The sequence below is a fragment of the Cheilinus undulatus genome, linkage group 16, assembly GCF_018320785.1.
Source record: "Cheilinus undulatus linkage group 16, ASM1832078v1, whole genome shotgun sequence".
Taxonomy (NCBI): Eukaryota; Metazoa; Chordata; class Actinopteri; order Labriformes; family Labridae; genus Cheilinus; species Cheilinus undulatus.
The window spans coordinates 17737795-17760564 of NC_054880.1; the positions used below are offsets into that span (position 1 = coordinate 17737795).

General features: G+C 39.2%; 1 protein-coding gene across 5 annotated transcripts in view; it reads right to left on the bottom strand.

Annotated features, from left to right (window-relative positions):
• The window catches only part of rbms3 (RNA binding motif, single stranded interacting protein), a 468933-nt gene that overhangs the window by 26281 nt on the left and 419882 nt on the right, over positions 1–22770 (bottom strand). For all 5 annotated transcript variants that reach the window (XM_041809940.1, XM_041809941.1, XM_041809943.1 and 2 more), the window contains one exon: positions 16477–16527. In XM_041809940.1, coding sequence (XP_041665874.1) covers positions 16477–16527 — 51 coding nt within the window. The remainder of the gene's footprint in view (positions 1–16476; positions 16528–22770) is intronic.

Here is a 22770-nt window from a genome sequence, read left to right on the forward strand (position 1 = left end):
CATAAATGTCACGTATATGGGTGTTTTTACTGCCTGAGCTCCACAAACATTGTTTTACATTCACATCTGAACTCACTCAGACTCAACATGCAGTCAGGTACGTCAGGTCAGTGTTCAATATTGGGTGTTTGGTTTCTAGCTGCACAGAATTTGATGAGTTTGTGAATGCACACATGAGATCTCACAGATCATCAGATATGAGCCTCCTGAATGTAATGAGAATTAAAAATACAGGTTAAGGTATCTTTAGTCCCTGCGCTGACCTTGAGACTTGATGAAACTTTATGTTCTTTTAAATCATTCTAAAAACACTGATTTGGACAGAAAGTCTTTGACTGCCTCACCATTCCACCAACAGGGACTGTAGTAACAGTGTATTCAAATACATGTACTTGAATCTAGAGTTGGTCCCTCTTTTACAGCTATAACAGCCTCCACTCTTCTTGGAAGGCTTCCCACAAGATTTTAGTGTTTCTGTGGGAATTTGTTCCAGTTCATTCCATAGAGCGGCACAGTCATGTTGGAGTAGAAAAGCGCCTTCCCCAAACTGTTGCTACTAAGTTGGAAGCATAGCATTGTCCAAAACGCTGAAGTATGCTGAAGCATTATAACGTTGCAAAGCAGATGGATACGCCCGTTAGAAAGTGACAGGACCAATCAGCAATGAGGGGCAGTACTTTCAGGCACGGCAGAGTTGTGACGTAAACAAGCAGCAGCAAGAGGCCGGTGCAGTTATTGGGGAAGAGCTTAGCGTGGATGCTGCTAAAGCACCAGTTTTATCAGAACTTGATGACATTTCTTCGTTAAAAGAAGAACAAAGAGCAGCAGTGAGTTGTCTTCTTTTCAAGAACAACAAAAGTCAAGTAAATACATGTCTATAGTCGCCATATTTCACGTTTCAGCTGAGCAGGCGCAGTTTGATAGCGGCTACGTCACGTGTTTTGTTGCTCTCATTGGCCCGTAGAGATGTGACAGACAGAATGTTCATCCAATCACACTCCAAGTTTGTTTTCAAAGCCTCTGCCTTTTCTCAAACATTTCCTATAGAAGCTTTGCCAGATGGATGTGTCCATCTGGCATGTCAGATTAGAAGCATTAAGACTGGCCTATGTCTGTCATCGGTCCATCCTGCTAAGCTTCACGCTCTTTTTGAAAAGTAACCAGACCACTCAGCATCTTTAAGGAGAATGGGTCAGTAGCTCTAAGGTTAGTTGTACTGCAAGCCTGTAAACAACAGCAATTGATGAGAAGACTAGCATCAATGCAGCTACAATTACAGCCAGCTGATTAGCTCTAAGCATCCTATTTGCTAACTGCACTCATGCTGGCATATTTTACCTACTCTTGCCTGGCTACACTTTGCTGCAGCCTCTGCAAGACGCTTTTTGGAACCCTCCTCCACCCCAGCTCCTCCTTTATTCTTGTTCTGCCTTAATCAGTGTAATTTTGTCATAAATGATGCCTGCTCTGCTATGATGTTTTGCTGCTTCTCTTCTGGCCTCAGGCTTTCCTTGTAGGCACAGGAAAGGCAGGAATGTGTGCTGTTCCTGCTTAATACTTTCCAATTCATAACTGTTAATAAAGAAAAATATATTACTCTGAGATCATATGTGCTTCTTGACAAAGTGGTCCTAATTGAATTATGTGTATATAAAAAGCTGACACCTTGTTTAAATGTAATTACCATGTGTTTAATATTTGCACACACATCAATGAAAATGTTTGCCATTGCATGCTAAAGTCAGTAAAGTTTTTCTTTTCTACCCCAGCTTGGAAATAGAAACAATACTAAGACATCAATCATGGGACAGTGTGGATATTTCCTCTTAAAAAACATTTTCTTGATTTGCATGTTAATAGTGAAAATACTTGGGAAGCGTCTTTGATAAAGAAATGAGGCAATCCTGAAAAAAGTTGCTGCCCTTGTTGACAGTCAAACAGGCAGCGGTGAGATTAAAAGGAAAGGACAATAATTGCTCATTTGTGAAGATTCAACAGAGTATTAGAACATGTAATGAAGCCCTGCTCAAAATAAATTGAAAATAATCTTCAAAATGGACAAAGCAATTAGCATTTAGAGTGAAAAATAAAATAATGGAATCTCACAAATGAAGTTTTAAGACAGGAAATCTGAAGAGGCTCACTTTAAAATCCTGTTGGATCGTTGGACTGTCAGGTTGGTGTCAGATTGTCTGATTAGGATGATTTTTAATCTGTAGTCAGTCCTTTAACACCTTAGCGGGGCATGCCTACAGGTAGCCTGTTTGCTTGACTGTTTTTCAGCAGCAGGTTATGATTCCCAGCATTACTACCTATCTGCACTGTTAGTTCAAACCAGTGCTGCTATGTCTCTACCTTCAGGCGGCGGCAGTGCCTCAGCCTGAGGCTACAAAGACACGCTCACACAGATCCTCACCCTGTACGACCTGATGTTTCCCCTCTGGCAAAGGGGGCCTCTGGTTATTGATGCTATCTTACAGTACCCTCAGAAATTGTGCACACAACACTTACAGCCTGCTAAGAAGTAGGACTAGGGCAAAGCGAATGAGGCTTCTGACAGGTGTAATGTGACAGCTAAGGAGGCTGTGTTTCTCAGTCTTTCCCTCAAACAAAGCATCACTTATGTCGTCTACATGACTCAGCACATTCCCCTCTCTCTTCGACAGCCTGGTTCTCCTTGTGTGGTTCTGTGGTTTTGGATACTGACGCTGGTGTGTATATGTTTCTGAGTTTTATGTTGGGGTAAATGTGACAGGCACACTGCTGGATACCTGCAGGAGTGCTGCAGCTCCAAACAGACTAAGCCTGTTCACTCAGTCATTATTGGTGTGGAAAGCGTGGTGCTGTTGAACATCTGCTGATGATTGACTGGTAGCTTTATACAAAGCAGAATGCCAGGGACCACTAATACAACAGGCCTGAACACCTGAAGGGTATGCAAGGAAACTGGATCCAAAAAAACACACAGAAGTACACAACTCAAAGGTAATGGAATGAGTCTGCATAGTGTGTATGCCTTGTCCTTTCTTCTGTATGCACATTTCTGCTCTTGAATGCCTTCCTCTTTATTTATGCTTTACCAAAATGCATGAAAGCATCTCATTGATTTTGTGATACTTGTTATCTGATCTTATGCATCACATATACCAACAGCAAAAAGGGACCTATCCTGCAAAAATAAGTTTTGTAAATGGGTGGTGTTGCTTGGTGGACTAGTGACACAGATGTTTTGATAATTATCTGATTAAAAATGCAACAGAATAAAAAACAGGAAGTGGGTTATGTTGGTCAGCATGGACTCTAGGAAAGCCCTCTACACATGACCTAACATAGCAAGCTGCTTCAGAGATGCCCTGGAAGGACAAACTAGTAAAAGGTCAGATCAATAGTGGTGCATATTTGTGAAATCCATGACTGCGGACAAATTGTGATTAGTTAACCCTTTTTGTTCACCACACAGTGAAACAATTTTTTTCACAGCCAGCAAGGGTTTTAGAGATTTCAATCAGATACTCATCTATTCATCCTCTACAAACAAATGGAAACAAGAGAGATGACTGATCAGTCATTCTCTATTTATTGATTAAAGTGACTGTCAAGCATGTGCTGTATCTCATGGATGTAGGGGGATCTACAGTAAAATGTTCACCACTGATACTTGCATTTTGAGATTAAAGGCAGATGGAGTATGATTCAACACACAAAACAAAGTGAAAGAACACCATAACACACTGGGCCTCATTCTGTTCATTGAATTTTCTGTTTTTCTGCCCTTTTGACAGTGTTTATCTGCAGTACATTTTATAAAGATGCTCAGATAACATTACTCACCTTTGAAAATGTTTCACTTGATAGTCTGTAGTCAAAGCAAGTGAGCTATGAGTGTTGAGGCTTTTTAATGATGAAGTATTGTATTACAACCATCATTTAAGAGAGCAGGAAAATAGGATTCTCTTGGATGCATTAAGCGGGTGAAAAAGCATTAAAACCACTGATAATAGTACTTCATTTTAAACACAAGATGTGGAACCTCAACTGATAATATTAAAGATGGAACGTACTAGTGGATGTTTCTCACATGCAGATAACGATTACCCAGAAAAAAAAAATTGAGATTATTCCCTTCAGTGGCTGTAAAAAGTACTTGGCAGGATGAAACTATGTCTGGCTGTTCAACCATGATCATACAATACAAAACAATAGCATCCATGCATCCATTTTCTTTTCACTTATACCGGGGGTCGTGGGTGCTGGAGCCTATCCCAGCTGTCACTGGGAGAGAGGCGGGAAACACCCTGGACTGGTTGTCAGTCGCTCACAGGGTTGACATATAGAGAAAGATAACCAGGAATTCTCAAAGTCACACTTACGGCCAATTTAGAGTCACCAATTAACCTAATGAGCATGTTATTGGTGGTGAGAGGAAGCCGGAGTACCCAGAGAAACCCGAGCATGCACAGGGAGAACATGCAAACTCAGTACAGAAAGGCCCGGACCTGAAAACGAACCAGGAACCTTCTTGTTGTGAGGCAACAGCCCTAACCTCTGCACCAATGTGCAACCCCAAAACAATACAATATGTTAGAATATGATACAGTATCATACGATATGATACGCTACAATGGAATACAACACGACACATTATGATACGCTATGATATGACGTGATATATTATGATACTATGATGATCAGCTACTGCACAAATGGATCTGATAGTACATGATAGGATATGATAGAATACTATATGATTCAAAACAATACAATACAGTTCAATATGATGCAATTTCATATAATATGAAAATATGACATTACACTGAAAAGACAATATGATACAATCTGATATGGTCCAATAGATTGATTTTATTCAAATCTTATAGGATATGATCCAATAAGATATGATATGACATGACACAGGGATTTCATACAGTCTGATTTGATAGGATCCATCATATAAGACAAAATGTGATCCAGTATATTTGGTAAAATACAATTCAATACAATGGAATACAAGAAATAAAAAGTACGATATGAAACAAGAATTTATAGGAGTCACGATGCTACGATATAAATTCATCTTATTGGATGGATATTTGAATCTGGGATTTTTGTGCTCTTTGTGAGTGACCCAGCACTCGGTTCTTTGGTCATTATTTATTTATAACATTTATTTATATATAGATATTTATATATTTATATTTATTTTTAAAAAAGAGAAGAAAGAGAATTTAGAGAACTGATATCTCGCCTACTTTTGCACACACTGCCAGCAGTGATCGCCCAAAATAGACAGGGATATTATGAATAGAGAGCCATATTTACCTTGTTTTAAGGTATGTAGGTTTACATTGGTAGAATATGTTTGCAATCTACTTCTTGATGACCCTGATGAATCTCAGAAGCTAACAAGGCTGTTAAATAAAGTTGTTCTCAAAATGTATACCATTTGTTATGTTTTGTTTCCACTCCAGTACAATATGTCACAGGAATATTAAAGACAGTAGAATACACTTCCAGTTTGTGCTTTTCAAAGTAAAAGCCTGCTTTAGCATTTCTTCTGTGAAACTCTCATCATTTGTGCAGAATTCTTTTCTGAAATGCTCCTTTACACTGAATTAGGTCACCTGTTGGGAGGTTTTTTTGAGGTAAAACTTAGGAAGAATGTCAGGGCTATAAGAGATACAAGCATCCATCCAATAAGGTGAATTTGTCTGATCATGCAGGGTTCCTCTTATGCATGCATTAGAGTGGAAATTAGTATTTATAAAAAGGAAAAAAATTAAAAGCTCTTCATTGCAGAGGAGTGCGAGCACGTTTGTGTGTTTTTTTTTGTACGTGTGTGTGTTTGAGAGGATCAGTGCATTAGATGAAGCATGTAACAGTATTTGTCATGTCTCCACAGGAGGTCCATTCCTCTCCACGCTCGGATCAACCATTTCTCTGACTGCCTTTTTTTGCAGACAAATGGATCATTTCACACATAAGGATCTCTCCACAATATTTACTCTATTTACAAAAGGAAAAAAAAGATTAGAAATCCAATTAAAGAAGCGCAGGGAGATAATAAAGCCTGTCCAACAGAGCTTATCAGCTTTTGGCACAAAACACCATTTTTGTCACTATCGAAACATTTTTTTTTGAGGTTATATCCAAAAAGCTTGGAGTGAAAATGCTGCAGCTCAATCTCTCTGTCAGTCACCCTGTGGCACTGCAACAATATCTCTCTTATATGAAGGAAACTTTAACCTCCAATAGACGATTTTTCGCTGGCACTCGCACAGTAGCTGCAGTTGTACTCCAAAAGGGCAGCGGAAAGGGGAGAGGAGGAGGAGAGAGAAATGTATAGAAAGGAGAAGAGAGGGATGAAAAGATAGAAAGAGCAACTCAAGGACGACTCTGCCCGCGTCTCAAATTCTGCCTCGCAAGTCAAATCCATGAGACCAATATAATGCCACCCCCGTCCCTCCTCCCCTCTCTTCTGTATCTGTGGTGTGTTTTTCATGTTGAGCGGGCGAGATGGGTATCACACAGTGAACCGATTCACCTCCATCCGATGAGGGCAGATAGTTACAGTTCAATTCAAAGAGGCCCGGTGAGCGTCTATTCAAAGCCAGGGGTGCAACAGAGAGGAATTCAATAATTCACCTCTAAAATGTAAGGGCCAATGCACTCCAGTAAATACACACTCGGAGCACATACAGTTCGCAGTAAGGGGAAAAAAGGGGATGGATAAGTCATGGGGAAAGACAGCCAGGCCGCGCTTGGCTGGCACTGAAGCTTTTCAGCACTCTTAGCCAATAAGAGGAGAATCTTAGAGCCTATGTGGGTGATTGATGATGTGTAAGTAAGGCAGATTTACTATTAAGGACATGTTCTTGCGCTAAAACAATCTGTGTGTTTAAGCAGTTTTGAGCGCCTGAGCTGTGAGTGTGGGTTTGTCTTTAGGGGCCTTCTTCTCTTCCTCTACAAGGTCTGCTGACTCGTGTAACGCCAGACCAAAGTACAGAGCGGTCACGCTGGTCTGACATCCCACGCCTAACTGCCAAACACAGAAAAGCATTAGCAGATCTGGGAGACAGTGTGAGATGGAAAAAGAAAAAGGAAGACAAATAATAAATCAAGAGCGAGAGAAGAACGCCTGACAGTACGAGCGTGGAGCTGATTTAGCTGTCCACTTTAAAAAACACTGTCACTTTCGATCAAGTTCCACCTCTCTGGGCCATTAATTGGGGATAAACAAATTTTGAAGACTGTTCTCTCGTCACTTTTCTCTCCCCCTCTCTCTGTCTCTTACTGCTAACAAAGTGCCGGCTCCTCTGTGGGGTGAAGTCTGGTTTCGTATGGATGGACTTGTCAAACTTAATCTAGTAAGAAAGAAACAAACACCTTTGCTGAGGCGGTACATGCTGCGCTGCTTTCTGTTTACTGTGCAGAAAGAAAAGTCTCACTCAACTTGGTCTCAACTTCAACTGAGCTTCACGTTTCATTTAAGAAATTGGCTGTTAACTCAAGCAAGTTAATGGATCTATGTTATTAATACGGTAGCTCTACATTCCTCTTTTATCATTGTGCAAATAAGCTACATTTGTTGCTGTAAGAGCCACGCTCCTAAACCTTTTTCAAGGTCAGGCAATCATTCTTAGCAAGGTTTTTATCTGAAAGGAACATCCCCACCCAGACAACTTATCATGATTGGTTTCATACCTGGCATTAATATGGATGAGTGATTTTTGTTGGCTCTTGTAAACAAGTGCAGATAACTCAGACAGAAAGGCAGACAAAAACATCTGTGGCTTTCCTCAAAGAATTAAAGCCAACGACAAGACAATCTGGTCTAAAAATATTACTAAACTGGTATGAAAAATATGCTATAACATACACAACAAAAGGTGTGTGAAAGAAGATATAAGATACACACTTTTAATTGTTTTAAAGACTGTAATATGTCTTGAAAAGATGTTTAAGGACAGTCTGAAAGTTACATAATGTAAACTTCTAGACAAACGTCTCCTTTGGAATGGATTCAGATACACAGAACATGACTAATGACTTACATTAAGATAAAAATTGTAGATCTACCACATCATTATTATCTGTTAGAAAGTTCATAAGTGCTCTTATTTTCTAAAGCATAAACTAGCTCTATTTAAAGTGATACACAGCGTTTGTTATTCTCCAGCGAAACCTAACAGTATGACATTTCTCTGTTGGCATTGTAAGAAACACAAAGATACTTTCTCACATGTTTTGGCAGTGTGACCTACTCTGAGCATTTTGGACCTCTGCTATCAAGCTCACATCTCAGTGTTTCTATTCCCCTTTCACCTCGTTTATGTCTCTTGGGAACAAAAATCTAACACAAGTGGAATAACCATGTAGGTACATAGATCCTGCCTCACAAGCAGCAACGAAGTGCAGAGCTTTGAACTGGAAGGCATAAATAGAGAGCAATAGCCCACTAGTGGAATGAACTTTCAAGCTACCTTGTCGTAGACAGAACGTATTATAAAAATAAAGGCAGGGCCTCAGACTTTTTGAACATATATGGAAATCTCATTTGGACTTTCACACCCAAAAGCCTGATTCATGCTTTTGAATTGTAGCCATGCCTTGCATATACTGTAGCCTGAAACCTACGCAGAGGTCTAGGCATATAGCTGAAGTATGCCTCCTAAAAAATGTATCTAGGCATCAAAAGTACTGAGATCTGTCCGCTGTGTAATAGAGTTGGGTATCGATTGGGTTTTTTCTGATACCAGTGCAAAATAGATGGCTTTTATATGGTGCCAGTGCTTTAACACTCTCTTAATGGAGGGAAAAAAGTGTGTTGAAAGTCAGCAGCCTAAGCCCTAGCCTTTGTGCAATCCTAAATGGGACAAGTGGTATGGATAAAGGAAGGGCGGCTAGTTTTATATTGCTGGTTTTAATCATTTGCAAGACATGGCCTATAATAGGTACTTACTATTTATGCTTCTCTTACAAAGGATCATTTGCCAGTATTTCAGTAGTCCTTTTTTTCATGTTTGAATGATGTTATTTCTATCTTTTCTATATTTGTAACACTAAACACAGGAACCCCCCCTGTTTAATTCTGGTCTTTTCAGCACAGCACAGTTCTTTGGCTAGCTGTGACCCTATCCCCTTGCATGCTCGGCCGCCTCCATATTGCCCAGCCACCAAGAGCCCAGTTGCACTGCGCTCCATTGGTTTAACAAGCAACACGTGGTGTGAGCCAAAACTGTGCCATAATCAATTGGTTTTAATGCTTCGAGAAGACCCCTGAGCTCTTGAAGCTAGCAGGCTTGGCTAATTTGATGTAATTCACTGAGCTGGTGCCCGGCCTTGAGCGCATGTATGTGTGTAAGGGGCAGTCTGGCGTGAATGTAGCTGGTAGCAGATATAAACGTGGGTCATAAAGGGAGACAGATTGTTAGCCATCCACTGATGGTGGTGACAGCTGGGGTTAGGGCCTAGCAGCCGTTTTGGAGACAGGGACAGACTTTGGAACACAATGGGGACGGGGCCATGGGGACAAATATGGGCACATGTCTACTGCTGGCATGGAGGCCTCATAAGATATAAACCATGCTAAAATGAGGCTGCTAGCTTGTGGCTAATGGCTCCAAAAAGCCTCATGACATAAGGCTGGAGGATGGATGGCTGTCAGGCAGCCGTACAGGCTGGTTTGGAGTAGCCAGTATGGACCACACATATGGACCTACATAACAGAGAGTACACATAAACATGTATCAGGCAGTTAAACAAACAGTGACATGGGGCTGTGTATGTTCTGTCTGTATGCTGACAGAAAAAACCACAACAAGACGTGACTAAAGAGCCTGACAAGGTGCCAGAAGATGAAGAAAAGGCTGTGCACATTTAAACAAACACACGCATGGGTGTAGTCTAAATACACAGACACAAACAGATATGCAGAGACTTGCAGAAGCAAACCCATACTACCCACTACATTACATTCTCTCACACTACATGAAAGCACGTGTACAGATGAGAGGATCCAACTACCTCACTGCTTGGTATATTTATTCAAACCTGTAATTCCATTATATACACCAAGTAAACTCAGAGCTCAATGTAGAGAATTTCTTTGACTTTATGAACTCTCAAGGTTTTGTTGTTAAATAGTATGAATATAATACTATACACAATATACAGTTTAATATAGTATAAAAAGAGTATATCAAACAGATGCACAATTTTTCAGATTATGCTGGGAGTTTCAAGTTTTATGATTGAATAAAAACACAATTCCTTCTATCTGTCCCTGGATGCATCTCTGAAACAATTCAAACACCCATCATTAAGAAAACCATCCATCCATCCATCCATCCGTTCATCCTCTATTTCTAATCCAGTGTGAAACATAATTCACCAGAGAAGTGCAGCTTTCACTGCTGAGGCTTGTCAGAGACAGGAGGAGGAGAAGGCTAGTTGAGTTTAAAGACTTGCTGCAAAGGCAGGAGGTCGCTTGACTTGGAGGGCAGTTCCAGTCAGATGTGTGTGTGTGTATGTGGGTGTGTGTGTGTGTGTGTGTGTGTGCGCCCCAGCTGGTGGCCTGCTGTGACCAGATTACATGTTCACTGTCCCACAGCAGGAGTGGAAGTGAGATGGGTAGGACTGAGTGGTAAATGGCCACAGCAGGGAGCCATGCAGCTGGTTGAGCACTCCTCTACATGGACCATCGACTGTGGAGTCCAGTGTTTCCTTTTGGCCAGTAAAAGGGCTTTACAACTAGCAGATACAAGTATCCATGCTATTGACACTTTCAGGGGTTGCTTCAGGTAAACAAATTTTTAACAGAATAAATAAAGCATGATTAATTTCCAAGTATACAGCCTGTAGGTTCATTTAAACCATTTAGGAACCTTGACATAAATTAATTAATAAATAACAGAAGGCAAAAAATTTCAATTAAGAAAAAGTTATTTCTATTTTCAGGTTGGGTTATCAATTATGAACCTGGGTAATGTTTCCCAAACAGCATAGTTGCATAGTATAGTCTAAATTAGGTTTTATGTTATATTTTCTCTGTTTTGGGCAGGCAATTCTAGATATTTTCCACACATCTTGGGTCCTTAAAGAGAGAAAAGTTTTCTTTTGCACAGAATAGTTAATTTCTCCTTTAAAAGACTACTTTTGAATCCCTTTTTTGAATGCACACCTGAAGAAAAACTGGAAAGAACAATGGAGATAGATTGGGGGAAGACATGCATTAAAGGGTTGAGGCTGAGAGTGGGTTGCTAATGTGTTCATGACTTCAGCCTCTGCATTTGGGATGCCTGCCCTACCCTGAAGGCTTGCAATGAATCACTAAAATTCAACACTAATTTAGTACCTCTGTTCACTGTACTATGTTGCACTTTGCAGTAATAAATCAAAATTTTATAAAAGCATGCTTAACTGTTTGAAAAACTGACATGCATTCAGTGAAATGTAGGCTACTGCATAATGACAAACTTTTCAGAGAGAGGACTATCAAACAGATTGTTCTCTGCAGTACAGTGAAGCAGTTCCATGATGGTAAAGGATCCTACATGTGCTCTAGTTGAGTTAAATTAAGAACAGCATACACTAAATGTGCTTCAGGGGCCATAAAAAGCCTCTGGCAAACATTAAAGCCTCTGGCAGAATGATATAAATCCCCCAAGCAACAAAACGAGAACGTTCACGGTGTGAGGATCAATTAAAGCTCAACCTTAGAACAATTTACTAAACTACTGAGGCACTTTGTTGCTACAACATTGGGAGGGCAAATCTGGGATATGCTCCAAACAATACTGAAAGTGGTTCCAAAAACTGAACACAAACACTGGACCAATTAATTCTCTAAAAAATGCTAAAAAATGCACCAAAGAAATTGTTAACTTATTGTGTGACTTTGAATAAAAGTGAGACATGGACCAAGCTTCAATGAAAAAGAAGTAAACTATGACTTTATGGTGGAAAAATTCAAATTCATTACCTAAGATATCCTTTGCAGACTTTGTGACCTTAAAACAACTTTGAGTCAAATATTCTGCATTCTTCAACTAGGAATATTGAATAGCATTTGATATAATGTGACGGTCTTAGCAGCACTGTGGCAGGCTGTGCTGTTGGTGAACTAAATCTGATGAATATATTTTCCCCTCTTGCCTGCTGTCTGGACTAGTAACCCTGAGTAACAGCCTGTCTGTGCTGTGCTGTGGTCTGGTAAATGATGCTCTCTTTGCAAATCAGACACCTATAAACTCCAAACCAAACAATAAAACTAAATGTGTTTGTATTTTTAGGAAAGACAGAAACGTGGTTATCAACATGGGATAACAGGCTTTTAAAATGCTAAAAAGCAACTGCAAGACATCCCATTCCCCTGAATCAGAAAACTGAATACTCCGTAAGTCTTTACATGTTTATGGATATAGTACTCTTTACTAAGACTGATCCTTTATCTTTTTCTACACTGATCATTTTGTTTTTATTCAGTCTGTATCACTCTGCCTTATATCAGAAAATCCCACAGATTGTATGCATGCCATGTGTTTGCTCAGATGTTTCAATGTAAATTAATTTTTTGAGTAATCTTCTATGAGTTTATAAAACTTTAAACATTAGAGGCAACTGCTTACATAAAAATGTCATATAAGTGAGAAGGCAGTACTGAAAAACAGTATTTGTTTAGTAGCAGCTACTAAGTCATTTAGGTTATAACAACTCAATTTTACTTCTACATATATGTTGAATTAACTTGACTTTTTAAAGTTAAATTTCCTACACTTAAATGTTCTGTTTAAATCCAACTCAAAACTAAATGTTGAAGTACTTTAGGTAAATCTAAATGCTCTTCAGTTACTTCAGTTCCCCCTTATTTCTATACTAAAATCTTGAACATTTACGCCACTCAAGGTAGGCCAACTTAAGTGACTTCAAGTGACACTACTGAAAGGAGCACACTAAACCAGGAAGTCCTCTTCCACCATGTTCAGTAAACTATTCATTACTCCCCACAGGTGGGACTTCTCTAACTGAGTCAGTAACTTCACTCTTGGTGCAAAAGTGTCTTAAGGCCAAAGGCATTCTACAAAACTCTGCAGATTAAGAGATAATTGTCAATTAATTTGAGTACAATGAAAAAAAACAACAAAGTGATTAAGTATTGTTCACTTAAAACTAAAAATTTGTTCTATTGCCTCAGAAAAATAAAGCTGAAATGGCCGTTTTGGATTTTTATTTTAACACAACTCAATTTTCCACCTTCATTAAAGTTTGTTTGATCAAGAAAGTGCACTTCCAGAGAGTTAAGTATATCTTCTTTATATTTTCTAAGTTGGTCCCCATGGCGGGACTTCTTTATCCAAGTCAATAATAATTCATGGTGCAAATATTTCCAGTGCCCAAAGGTATCCTGGGAAAATGCTGCAGAGTAAGCAAACAGCCAGGCAACCCTGGTGTGCTTTACCTGAGGTAATACGTTAAAGGAACAACTCACAATTTCAAGTTGAAATAGCCCACAACAGGACACTACCACCACTAAAGCACAAAACTGGATTAAAGTCATGCAAAACATTACTTCAACAAACACGCAAATGTAATTTTAGAGTGTATGAATTGGTTCATCAGGTTGATCAAATGTGCACTGCTATTTAGTGTTTATAAGTTATCAAAAGCACCTTAAAGTCAGTTTTAATGTGAGCAGGAAGCCTATGAAGAGAAGCCAGCATCAGAGTAACACACTCACAGTATATACCTACTCCAGTAAGAGCACCAGTTGTACAGTCTACATAGCTAAAATATTTTGGCAAAACTGAAAGAAGGACATTACACTAACTCATCCATCATAGCACGGAGGAATGAATAAGGACTTCAGCATCCTTAAAAGACGGGATTGGTTCAAAAAGGCTGCTCTACTCACCCCCTTTATGTGAAAATTTAAATGAAAGGGTCTGATCAAAAAGCACACCAAGATTCTTAACTCTGTCTCTGCAATGAATAAAGCAGTCATCCAGAGACAAAGTAAAATGATCATACAGATGACTCTGGACCCTACTTTATGGCTTTCAGCATGCTGTCTAATGCACCAGTGACTTTGGGCCTCTCCATCTTCATAGAAGTAGTTACACTATACACAATCTGGGAAGACATCCAGGTGCAGAGCACAAAGTGCTGAATGAAGTTGCTTTATTATGCATAGGTATGTTTTGGGTGTGACATGATTTAAACCAATCAGTGTCAGCTTTCATTCCCTTTCAGAGCCAGGTGAAAGTTTTAACTGCACACCGTGTGAACGGTACCCAGCAGTAAAGGAAAGCAGTGAGTAAATATGGAGATGCATTACACCAGCACTTATGCATAACAACACTGACTCACACATATGGACACACCCATGCAGACATATGCATGGAAATGTTTCACGCAATACAGAGCAGTATGTGCAAAAATGAGATTAATAGTCTGTGCAAAATATAAAGTGCAGTCCTTAAATGTAAGCATGTACACATAAGCAGCCGATGCTATTGCTTTTTATCAATCAATATGTGGTGGCAGTGACGGGGGGGACTGTGAGGAGTTACTGTAAATATGTTACTACTGTAGGGAGGAGCCTAGTTGTTCTGCTGCAGTTGTGCTGTCCTGTACCTTCTACCTAAGAGCAGAAGGGGGAACACAAACACAAACTCTTCTTCCCTAATAAAAATAACAGGGCTGCCAGTATTAATGCTTTCATAAGGATTAATAAAGGTCCATACGTATTTGGTGAGGTTCCTTTTATTGGTCAAGGTAATATCAGAATCTTCAATTTACCCAAAGTTTCTTATTTTCTTCCTGACTGTAAGCTGTACATCTCAGCCACTCTCACAGACCGTTTATCTGAGACCCTGGACATCTCAGAAAGGAAACTATTCATCAAGTCTGGCAGTTACATTATAACCACACTACAAGCATTACAGACAGAAACATTTCATGAATAAAAAGAGAAAAAGTTATTAAATAATAATAATGTATACCCGTTTTAGAGGTAGTTAAACAAATGGCAGCTTGTTTAAGCTTTGTTAGCTTTAGCTAAAGGTATTACAGCTATGTGAACTATGTAATTAAAGTCACCATGTTAGCCAATGAAGCTTAGTTAGCTACATCAATGTGAGCTTTGGCAAACTTTGGTAAAGCTTATGTAGGTAAGTGGATAATGTACTGCTGTAGCTTACAAAGCTGCTTTGTGTGCTTAGCTTTATTAGCTTTATTAGCTATGCATCAGTCAAGTTAGCTTTAGCAACCTAAGTTTTAGCAAACATAGCTAAAGGTAACTTAGCTATGCATATAATGTAGATTCATATGTAGGTCAAACAGCAGCATTGTGAGCTTAGTTTTAGTTTCATTAACTATGTATATCTTTTAGCTATGTAACTCTGTAAGGTATGTAGCTCTTTTGGCCACATAGCTCTGTTAGCTATTTAGCTCTGTAATGTATGAAGATCTTAGCTATGTAGCTTTGTAAGCTGTGTAGCTCTGTTAGCTACACAGCTGTGTAAGCTATGTGGGTCTGTAAACTATGTTGCTCTGTGAGCTTTGTAGCTCTGTTAGCAACATAGCCGTGTAAGCTCTGTAGCTCTGTAAGCTTTGTAGCTCTGATAGCTATGTAGCTCTGTTAGCTATGTAGGTCTGTAAACTATGTTGCTCTGTAAGCTTTGTAGCTCTGTTAGCAACATAGCCGTGTAAGCTCTGTAGCTCTGTAAGCTTTGTAGCTCTGCTAGCTATGTAGGTCTGTAAGCTTTGTAGCTCTGTTAGCTACATAGCTGTGTAAGCTTTGTAGCTCTGTTAGCTATGTTGCTCTGTAAGCTTTGTAGCTCTGTTAGCTACATAGCTGTGTAAGCTATGTAGCTCTGCTAGCCATGTTGCTCTGTAAGCTTTGTAGCTCTGTTAGCTATGTAGGTCTGTAAGCTATGTAGCTTACACAGCTAATGGAGCTATGTAAGCTATGTCAGCTATGCTGGCTGCTTAGAATTTTTCCATGGATGACAAGCTTTTTTCCCGTAAGCAGACTGTTTACTCTGCTTTATTAAAGGTTTTGGAACCAGGTTTTGCAGGTCAGGGTTTTGACCTTTAACCTTATCCTAAGCCTAAACTGTAGTTGAATTTTAACTTTTTTATTTAGTAATTTTTAGAGTGTATTTCTGGCGTCTCAGATGAACGGTTGTGAAAGTGACTGTAGAAAATTATGTACACTTCTCAGATGTCCTGTCATAGAGTTGTAAAGAAATGTATTATTTCTGACCATTTGCATTACTCTAAACATAAAAAGTCCTTCTTGACGTATTTTTTTCAGCATGAACGTAAAATGAACTTCTTTTAACCAATTCCTCCTTAAACCTTTCAACAACTTTTGACAGAGGGGAAAAACTGGAAGCCAGGCATAGATTTTAACTAAGAGTGGGCCCCAGTGGGGATTTCAGGGCAGCGACTGCAGGTGCATGGTAGAGTACTTACTGTAGGTTGCATAACATATTGTTGATGAGGCATCCATGACGTACTCTGGACCTGAGGAGAAACACATAAAATGTAAAACCACTGCGACTATAAAAATGTTACTCTATCTGAGAAACATCCCACATTAAGCCATAAAAACAGCTCAAATATTCACATTACATTCTAGTATCTGCAGTTTTTATCACGATTGCTTGGCTTTATGCACCAAAATGTCTGAACTTTACGCAGATTAAGCTGTGCTGAGGAATTATAAAAAGTATTTGAAAATCTGTCGGAAGAAAATCTCCCTCCTCATTATAGCCAGTATGACTTGTAGAGCCCTCACAATAAATTCCGTCTCTATGATAATAATAATAATAAGGCTAATGCACAGTGTAGTTGCAAGATGGGTGAAATTGTGCAAATTGAAGGGACAGGCTGCTTATTATTCAGATGTAAAAAGACAGAAGAGAGAATAAAAAGAGGAATTTGTAAGTGTTGGATGGGAGTTTTCTCATTCCAGAGAAAAATTCACAGGAATGCTTAGCCATTACCAGAGAAAAAAACATACATAAGAGTGAATATTTACAAACAAGGATGAGAAAGTGAAAGAGATGGTGAAACAGTGACAGAGACAATGATCAAGAGACTGGAGGAATGGAGGAACAAACAGAGCTTTTAGATGTGCTGGAGAGAGGAATTAGACAGCTTGTAGCAGACAAACACACAGGCTGGCCGCTGATCCTGCTAAAATGATTAGATTAAACAAAGACAAACACGGAATAATCTACTATAAGAGCAATCAATCCTCAGAGCCAACCCAAATGCGTGATTTGGATCCAGACCTAAACAAGCTTGATATTCTATAACATGACGCCAAGTCTGTTTGTTTATACACGGCAGTATTTGTTCTCCCCAGCTGAGCGGGACAGCAGATAGACACACAAAGCTTATCTTTAATCACTTATCTGCAGTGTTTTCTGACTGAGATACTGCATGACCATCATGGGATTCATTTAATGGAGCGGCAGTCTTGAGACTGAGATTCTGCTTACACTGAAAGCGAGTTTGGAGGGACATTTTCTAAAAGGAATGTGTTTCAATCTTTTCCCACAAAATACTAACATTTTATCAAAGCCTATTTGGAACTATGTCAATCACATTGTCAGAAATGTACAAATTAGATCCTATTTGAATATTGCCAAGAGTCATGTTATCAAACTAAAACAAAACGATACAAAAGGGCCAAATAAATTCTTGCATTAAACCAACACTTATGAAGAGGCAAACCATGCGGAAGCTGCTTAAACCTTCAATGTCTCTGACTAACAGCAGGGGGCTGCTGCTCTGGTAGTGTACAACCAGATGAGAAAATTACCTGATTTCCACTTGATTTGTTGCATCAATAAACTCTTGCTCGAAGGGTTTATGGTCCCAATTGGTTGTACTAGTTTTTGCCAATAGAGAATGGTGCACTTCATCCGAGTTCTATTTGGCGAAAAAAGAAATGAAGCTGAAAATTTCTTGGGGCACAGCTACATGTAACTGAAAACTATTGAAACACGTGATCAATAAAGGAGATAAATTGATGCATTTCAAGCATGTCCACAAAGTACGGTCACTTTTGGCTCAGAAGACAAAGTAGCAGTGGTCAAAATGTTAAATTGGAAGCTCAAACATTGGAGCTTGCAAACTAGTGGGTAACCTCATTGGTCAAAAGTCTTCATACTTATACAGACTATTGGCCTAATTCACCAACTATTCAGAAACAACATGCAAAGCTAGCAGCAGAAAATATGGAAAATGGAACAAAAAATGGATAAAAAGACAAACAATATTGGAGTTACTGGTGTGAATTTAATCTTAAAATGCTACTAGAAAGTCACCCAAGTTCCAGACTGTAGAAAAATTTCCATAAGCGCTACAAAGGCATAGATAGCTTCGTTAGAAAGGCACAATGACAAGCATCAATGAAAACAGTGCCCTTGATTCATGGTTCATTTAACAATGTTGGTCTGAGAGGATTGGTTCAATTGCTTGTAACTACTTAAAACACTTTTAAAAAGTTTTCCCACTATTTTCTTTTTAGAGTGTAGCTACGAAAAAAATCTAGCACCACTAGAGAGCACTCTTATGCATTTTTGTGGGCTCATATTGACTAAAATTATGAATTTTGTACTTAGCAGAAATCAAATATGCTAAACTAAGAAAGAAACTGTAACATATAATTTAAAATCATACATCACAGCATTTTTGCCATCACAGACAGTTTCTTTATACCTTCGATATCCCTTTTTAAAGAATTTTATTTACCTAGGAGGACAGTAGAAAGAGTTGAAAACAGGGCTAAGAGAGTGAAGAAAGGCATGCGGGAAAGGAGCCACAGGTTGGGCTTAAAACCAGGCCGCCCATGTAAATAGGTGTGCAAAGTAACCACTAGGCTACCCGAACCCTATTTTCAGCAACTAAAAACTTCAATACTGTTAAATAAAATGCATAAATAAATAACTTATATTTGGTCATTTAACAATTCCTAAGGAATCTGGAATGCATCGTTATCTCATTTTCTCTCCTTCTGATGGAAGTGCTGGCTAAAAAAGGGATATCAACAAAGTTATCTGTTTATAGTGTATATTAAATATCCACCACTGGCATTTACTACATCATTGGATTGGTAAAGTAGTAACACTACATCCACATTAAACATTAAACATAAGTTGCTTTGCTGGGGCTTAAAAGCTCATGGATCGGTTGTTTGAAGTAATAATAAAGTAATAGAAGATAACTGCAGATAAAAGAACATGTTGATTTATTTTACTGCTTTCTTGTTTTTAATTTTTGCAGTCATTTTACCATCTGATATGCCAAAAAATAATACCTAAAGTCTGACAAAAGCTGTAAACCTGGACCTTAATGATCCCATACCTCACCATTATCAGCAGTTTCAGATCTGATTGATCCCTTGATGGGTAAAATGAAGAACTGTGATAAGACTATGAAAAAACTATTTGGAAGAAGGACTTAAACCATTATCTGACTACATCAGAATGTAAATAATCATAACAGCTATTTGGCAACCAGCCACCCTCAACTCCTCTGATAAATTTATGACTTGAGATTTTCATTTAAACACAGTTTAGCTAAAGAGCTCATCTCTGGGAATTCATGGTTGCACAAAATTGAAATTTCCACTATTTTCTCTACTTAAAAATTTATGCGATTCTAGCTTCTGCCGCCCCCTGTGCCTGTATATGATAAGATGTGTGCTGTGGAGGTCAGCTTATTTGGATTTAAAGTTCACTTTAGTCAAACTTTTACTGCACAGCCTGGCAGAAACACAGTGCAGTGTGGTTCATGCAGCCTGAGAGGGTGCAGCTTCCACCCTTCATGAAAATGATGGCCTCTCTTTGCAGCATTGAACTCACACTTGTGATGCGTAGGCCTTGTAAGCCATGCACTGAGCTTGTTTGATTCCTTTTCAAACAGTTTAAAGATACTTTAAGGAACAATAAGAAGGAATTGGTACTTGTTGATTCACTATATCCAAAAAATTAACTGCCCCAGGTATAATGGTCGAGTTGGAAAGTACAATCCACACAGCAAAAGCAGTGCACCATATGTAAATTCTGCCACTAGGGGGTGGTCAATCAAAACAGTGATAAAAGTAATGCAAGGACTCATTTCTGTTCAATAAATAAGGCATTCTAGGAGGTGTATTTTCTAAACAGTAAACCAAAATTTCTTTCAGGACCACTTTGTCAGGAAACACATAATTTGCAGTTAAAAGTAATTCCCACTTAGCAGATACAGTCATGGATGAAAGTATTGGCACCCCTGGAATTTTTCCAGAAAATACACCATTTCTCCCAGAAATTGTTGCAATTACAAATGTTTTTGATATACATGTTTATTGCCTTTATGTGCATTGGAACAACACAAAAAAATCCAAAGAAAAAAGCCAAAATTGACATAATTTTACACAAAACTCAAAAAATGGGCAAGACAAAATTATTCACACCCTTTTAAAACTGTGGGTAAATCATTTTATTTCAAGCATATGATGCTCATTTTAACTCACCTGTAGCAGTAACAGGTGCTGGCAATCTAGAAATCACACCTGAAGCCAGTTAGAATGTCAAAAAGTTGACTCAGCCTTTGTGTTGTGCACCTGTGTGTGTCACACCAAGCATGGAGAAGAGAAAGAGGAGCCGAGAATTGTCTGAGGACTTAAGAAGCAAAATTGTGGAAAAATATGAACAATCTCAAGGTTACAAGACCATCTCCAGAGATCCTGAAATTCCTTTGTCCACTGTGTGTAATATAATCAAGAAGTTTACAACCATGGAACTGTGGCTAATCTCCCTGGATGTGGACGGAAGAGAAAAACTGACAAAAGAATGCAACGCAGGATAGTTGGAATGGTGGGTAAACATCCTCAGTCAACTTCCACACAAATTCAGGCTGTCCTGCAGACTCAGGGTGCAAAAGTGTCAGCTCGGACCATACGTCATAATCTGAATGAGATGAAGCGCTATGGCAGGAGACCGAGGAGAATCCCACTGCTGACAAAGAGACATAAAAAAGCCAGACTGGAGTTTGCAAAAATGTACCTGAGTAAGCCTCAATCCTTCTGGGAGAACAATTTGTGGACAGATGAGACTAAGGTAGAGCTTTTTTGGAAAAGCACATCATTCTACTGTTTACAGAAAACTGAATGAGACCTACAAAGAAAAGAACACAGTACCTACAGTCAAACATGGTGGAGGTTCAGAGATGTTTTGGGGTTATTTTGCTACCTCTGGCACTGGGTGCCTTGACTGTGTGCAAGGAATCATGAAATCTGGAGACTATCAAAAAATTTTGGGCTGCAATGTAGGGCCTAGTGTCAGAAAGCTGGGTCTTCATCAGAGGTCATGGGTGTTCCAGCAGGACAATGACCCCAAACATACCTCAAAAAGCACCAAGAAATGGTTGGAGACAAAGCTGGAGAGTTCTGAAGTGGCCAGCAATGAGTCCGAATCTAAATCCCATTTAACACCTATGAAGAGATCTCAAAACTGCTGTTGTAAGAAGGCACCCTTCAAATCTGAGAGACCTGGAGGAGTTTGCAAAAGAAGAGTGGTCCAAAATTCCAGTTCAGAGGTGTAAGAAGCTTGTTGATGGTCAAAGGAAGCGATTGGTTTCAGTTATTTTTTGCCAAGGATGTGCAACCAAATATTAAGTTGAGGGTGCCAATAATTTTGTCTGGCCCATTTTTTGAGTTTTGTGTAAAATTATGTCAATTTTGTCCTTTTTCTTCGGATTTTTTGTGTTGTTCCAATGCACATAAAGGAAATGAACATGTGAATACCAAAAACATTTGTAATTGCAACAATTTCTAGGAGAAATGGTGTATTTTCTGGAAAAATTCCAGGGGTGCCAATACTTTCGTCCATGACTGTATTAATTGGCACTTATGCTGTTATTCATATTTGGCGGTGTGGCTGTTCAGGGATCCCCCTGCCCTTTGACGCACCTATGTAGAAAACATCAAGCAGCACAGCACATGTCCCTGCTCCTCCTATGCTGATTAAAAAAACCATAGATGGGGAGAGAAGCAGCAAAAAACCCCACTGCACAGCAGGCATCAATGACAACAGAATAACACTTTAAAGGGATACTTCAACATTTTGGCAAATTCCCTCATTGCCCTAATCCCTATAGTCTTAGTAACAGGTTCGTTTCCGTGATTTCAAAGCGCACGTTTAGTGCAGGTGCTTCTGTCAACAAAACTTGAGAAGAAATCGTTTCTGCTACGTCCAGCCAATGATACTCCAGGTGAAACCAAGTAAGTATGGCACTGCCTAAGGTGCGCACTGTGCCACTCCACCCAGTGGTTTACTCAAGAAAGTAATTCTGAGTATTTGCTTCATGTGTTGTAATGTTACATAATTATACGTTATTAGCGTGGTGAATATGCAGGTCACAACTTGTCCATGAGAGCGTTTTGGAGTTGTTGGATTATGTATTTGATGAGTTTGATGAGGGAAAGCTGGAAATACCGGAGGTCTCCATAGCGTTAGCTGAGCAGATGGCATATCAGCCCCCCAGATCTAAAAATAGCTTGCACCGACGACTAAAGGAAATGAACCTATTTCTAAGACTATAGGGATTATGGCAATGGGGGAATTTGCCAAAATGCTGAAATATCCCTTTAAGCCAGAAGCATAACGAAGGAGTAGCTGAGGTGGAGGAGGGTTGAAAGAGCAGCTTCCAGAGAGAGCGGCAGAGCGCAGCAAGGCTAGAGCAGTTTAAAATACAGCAGCTTAAGAGCGA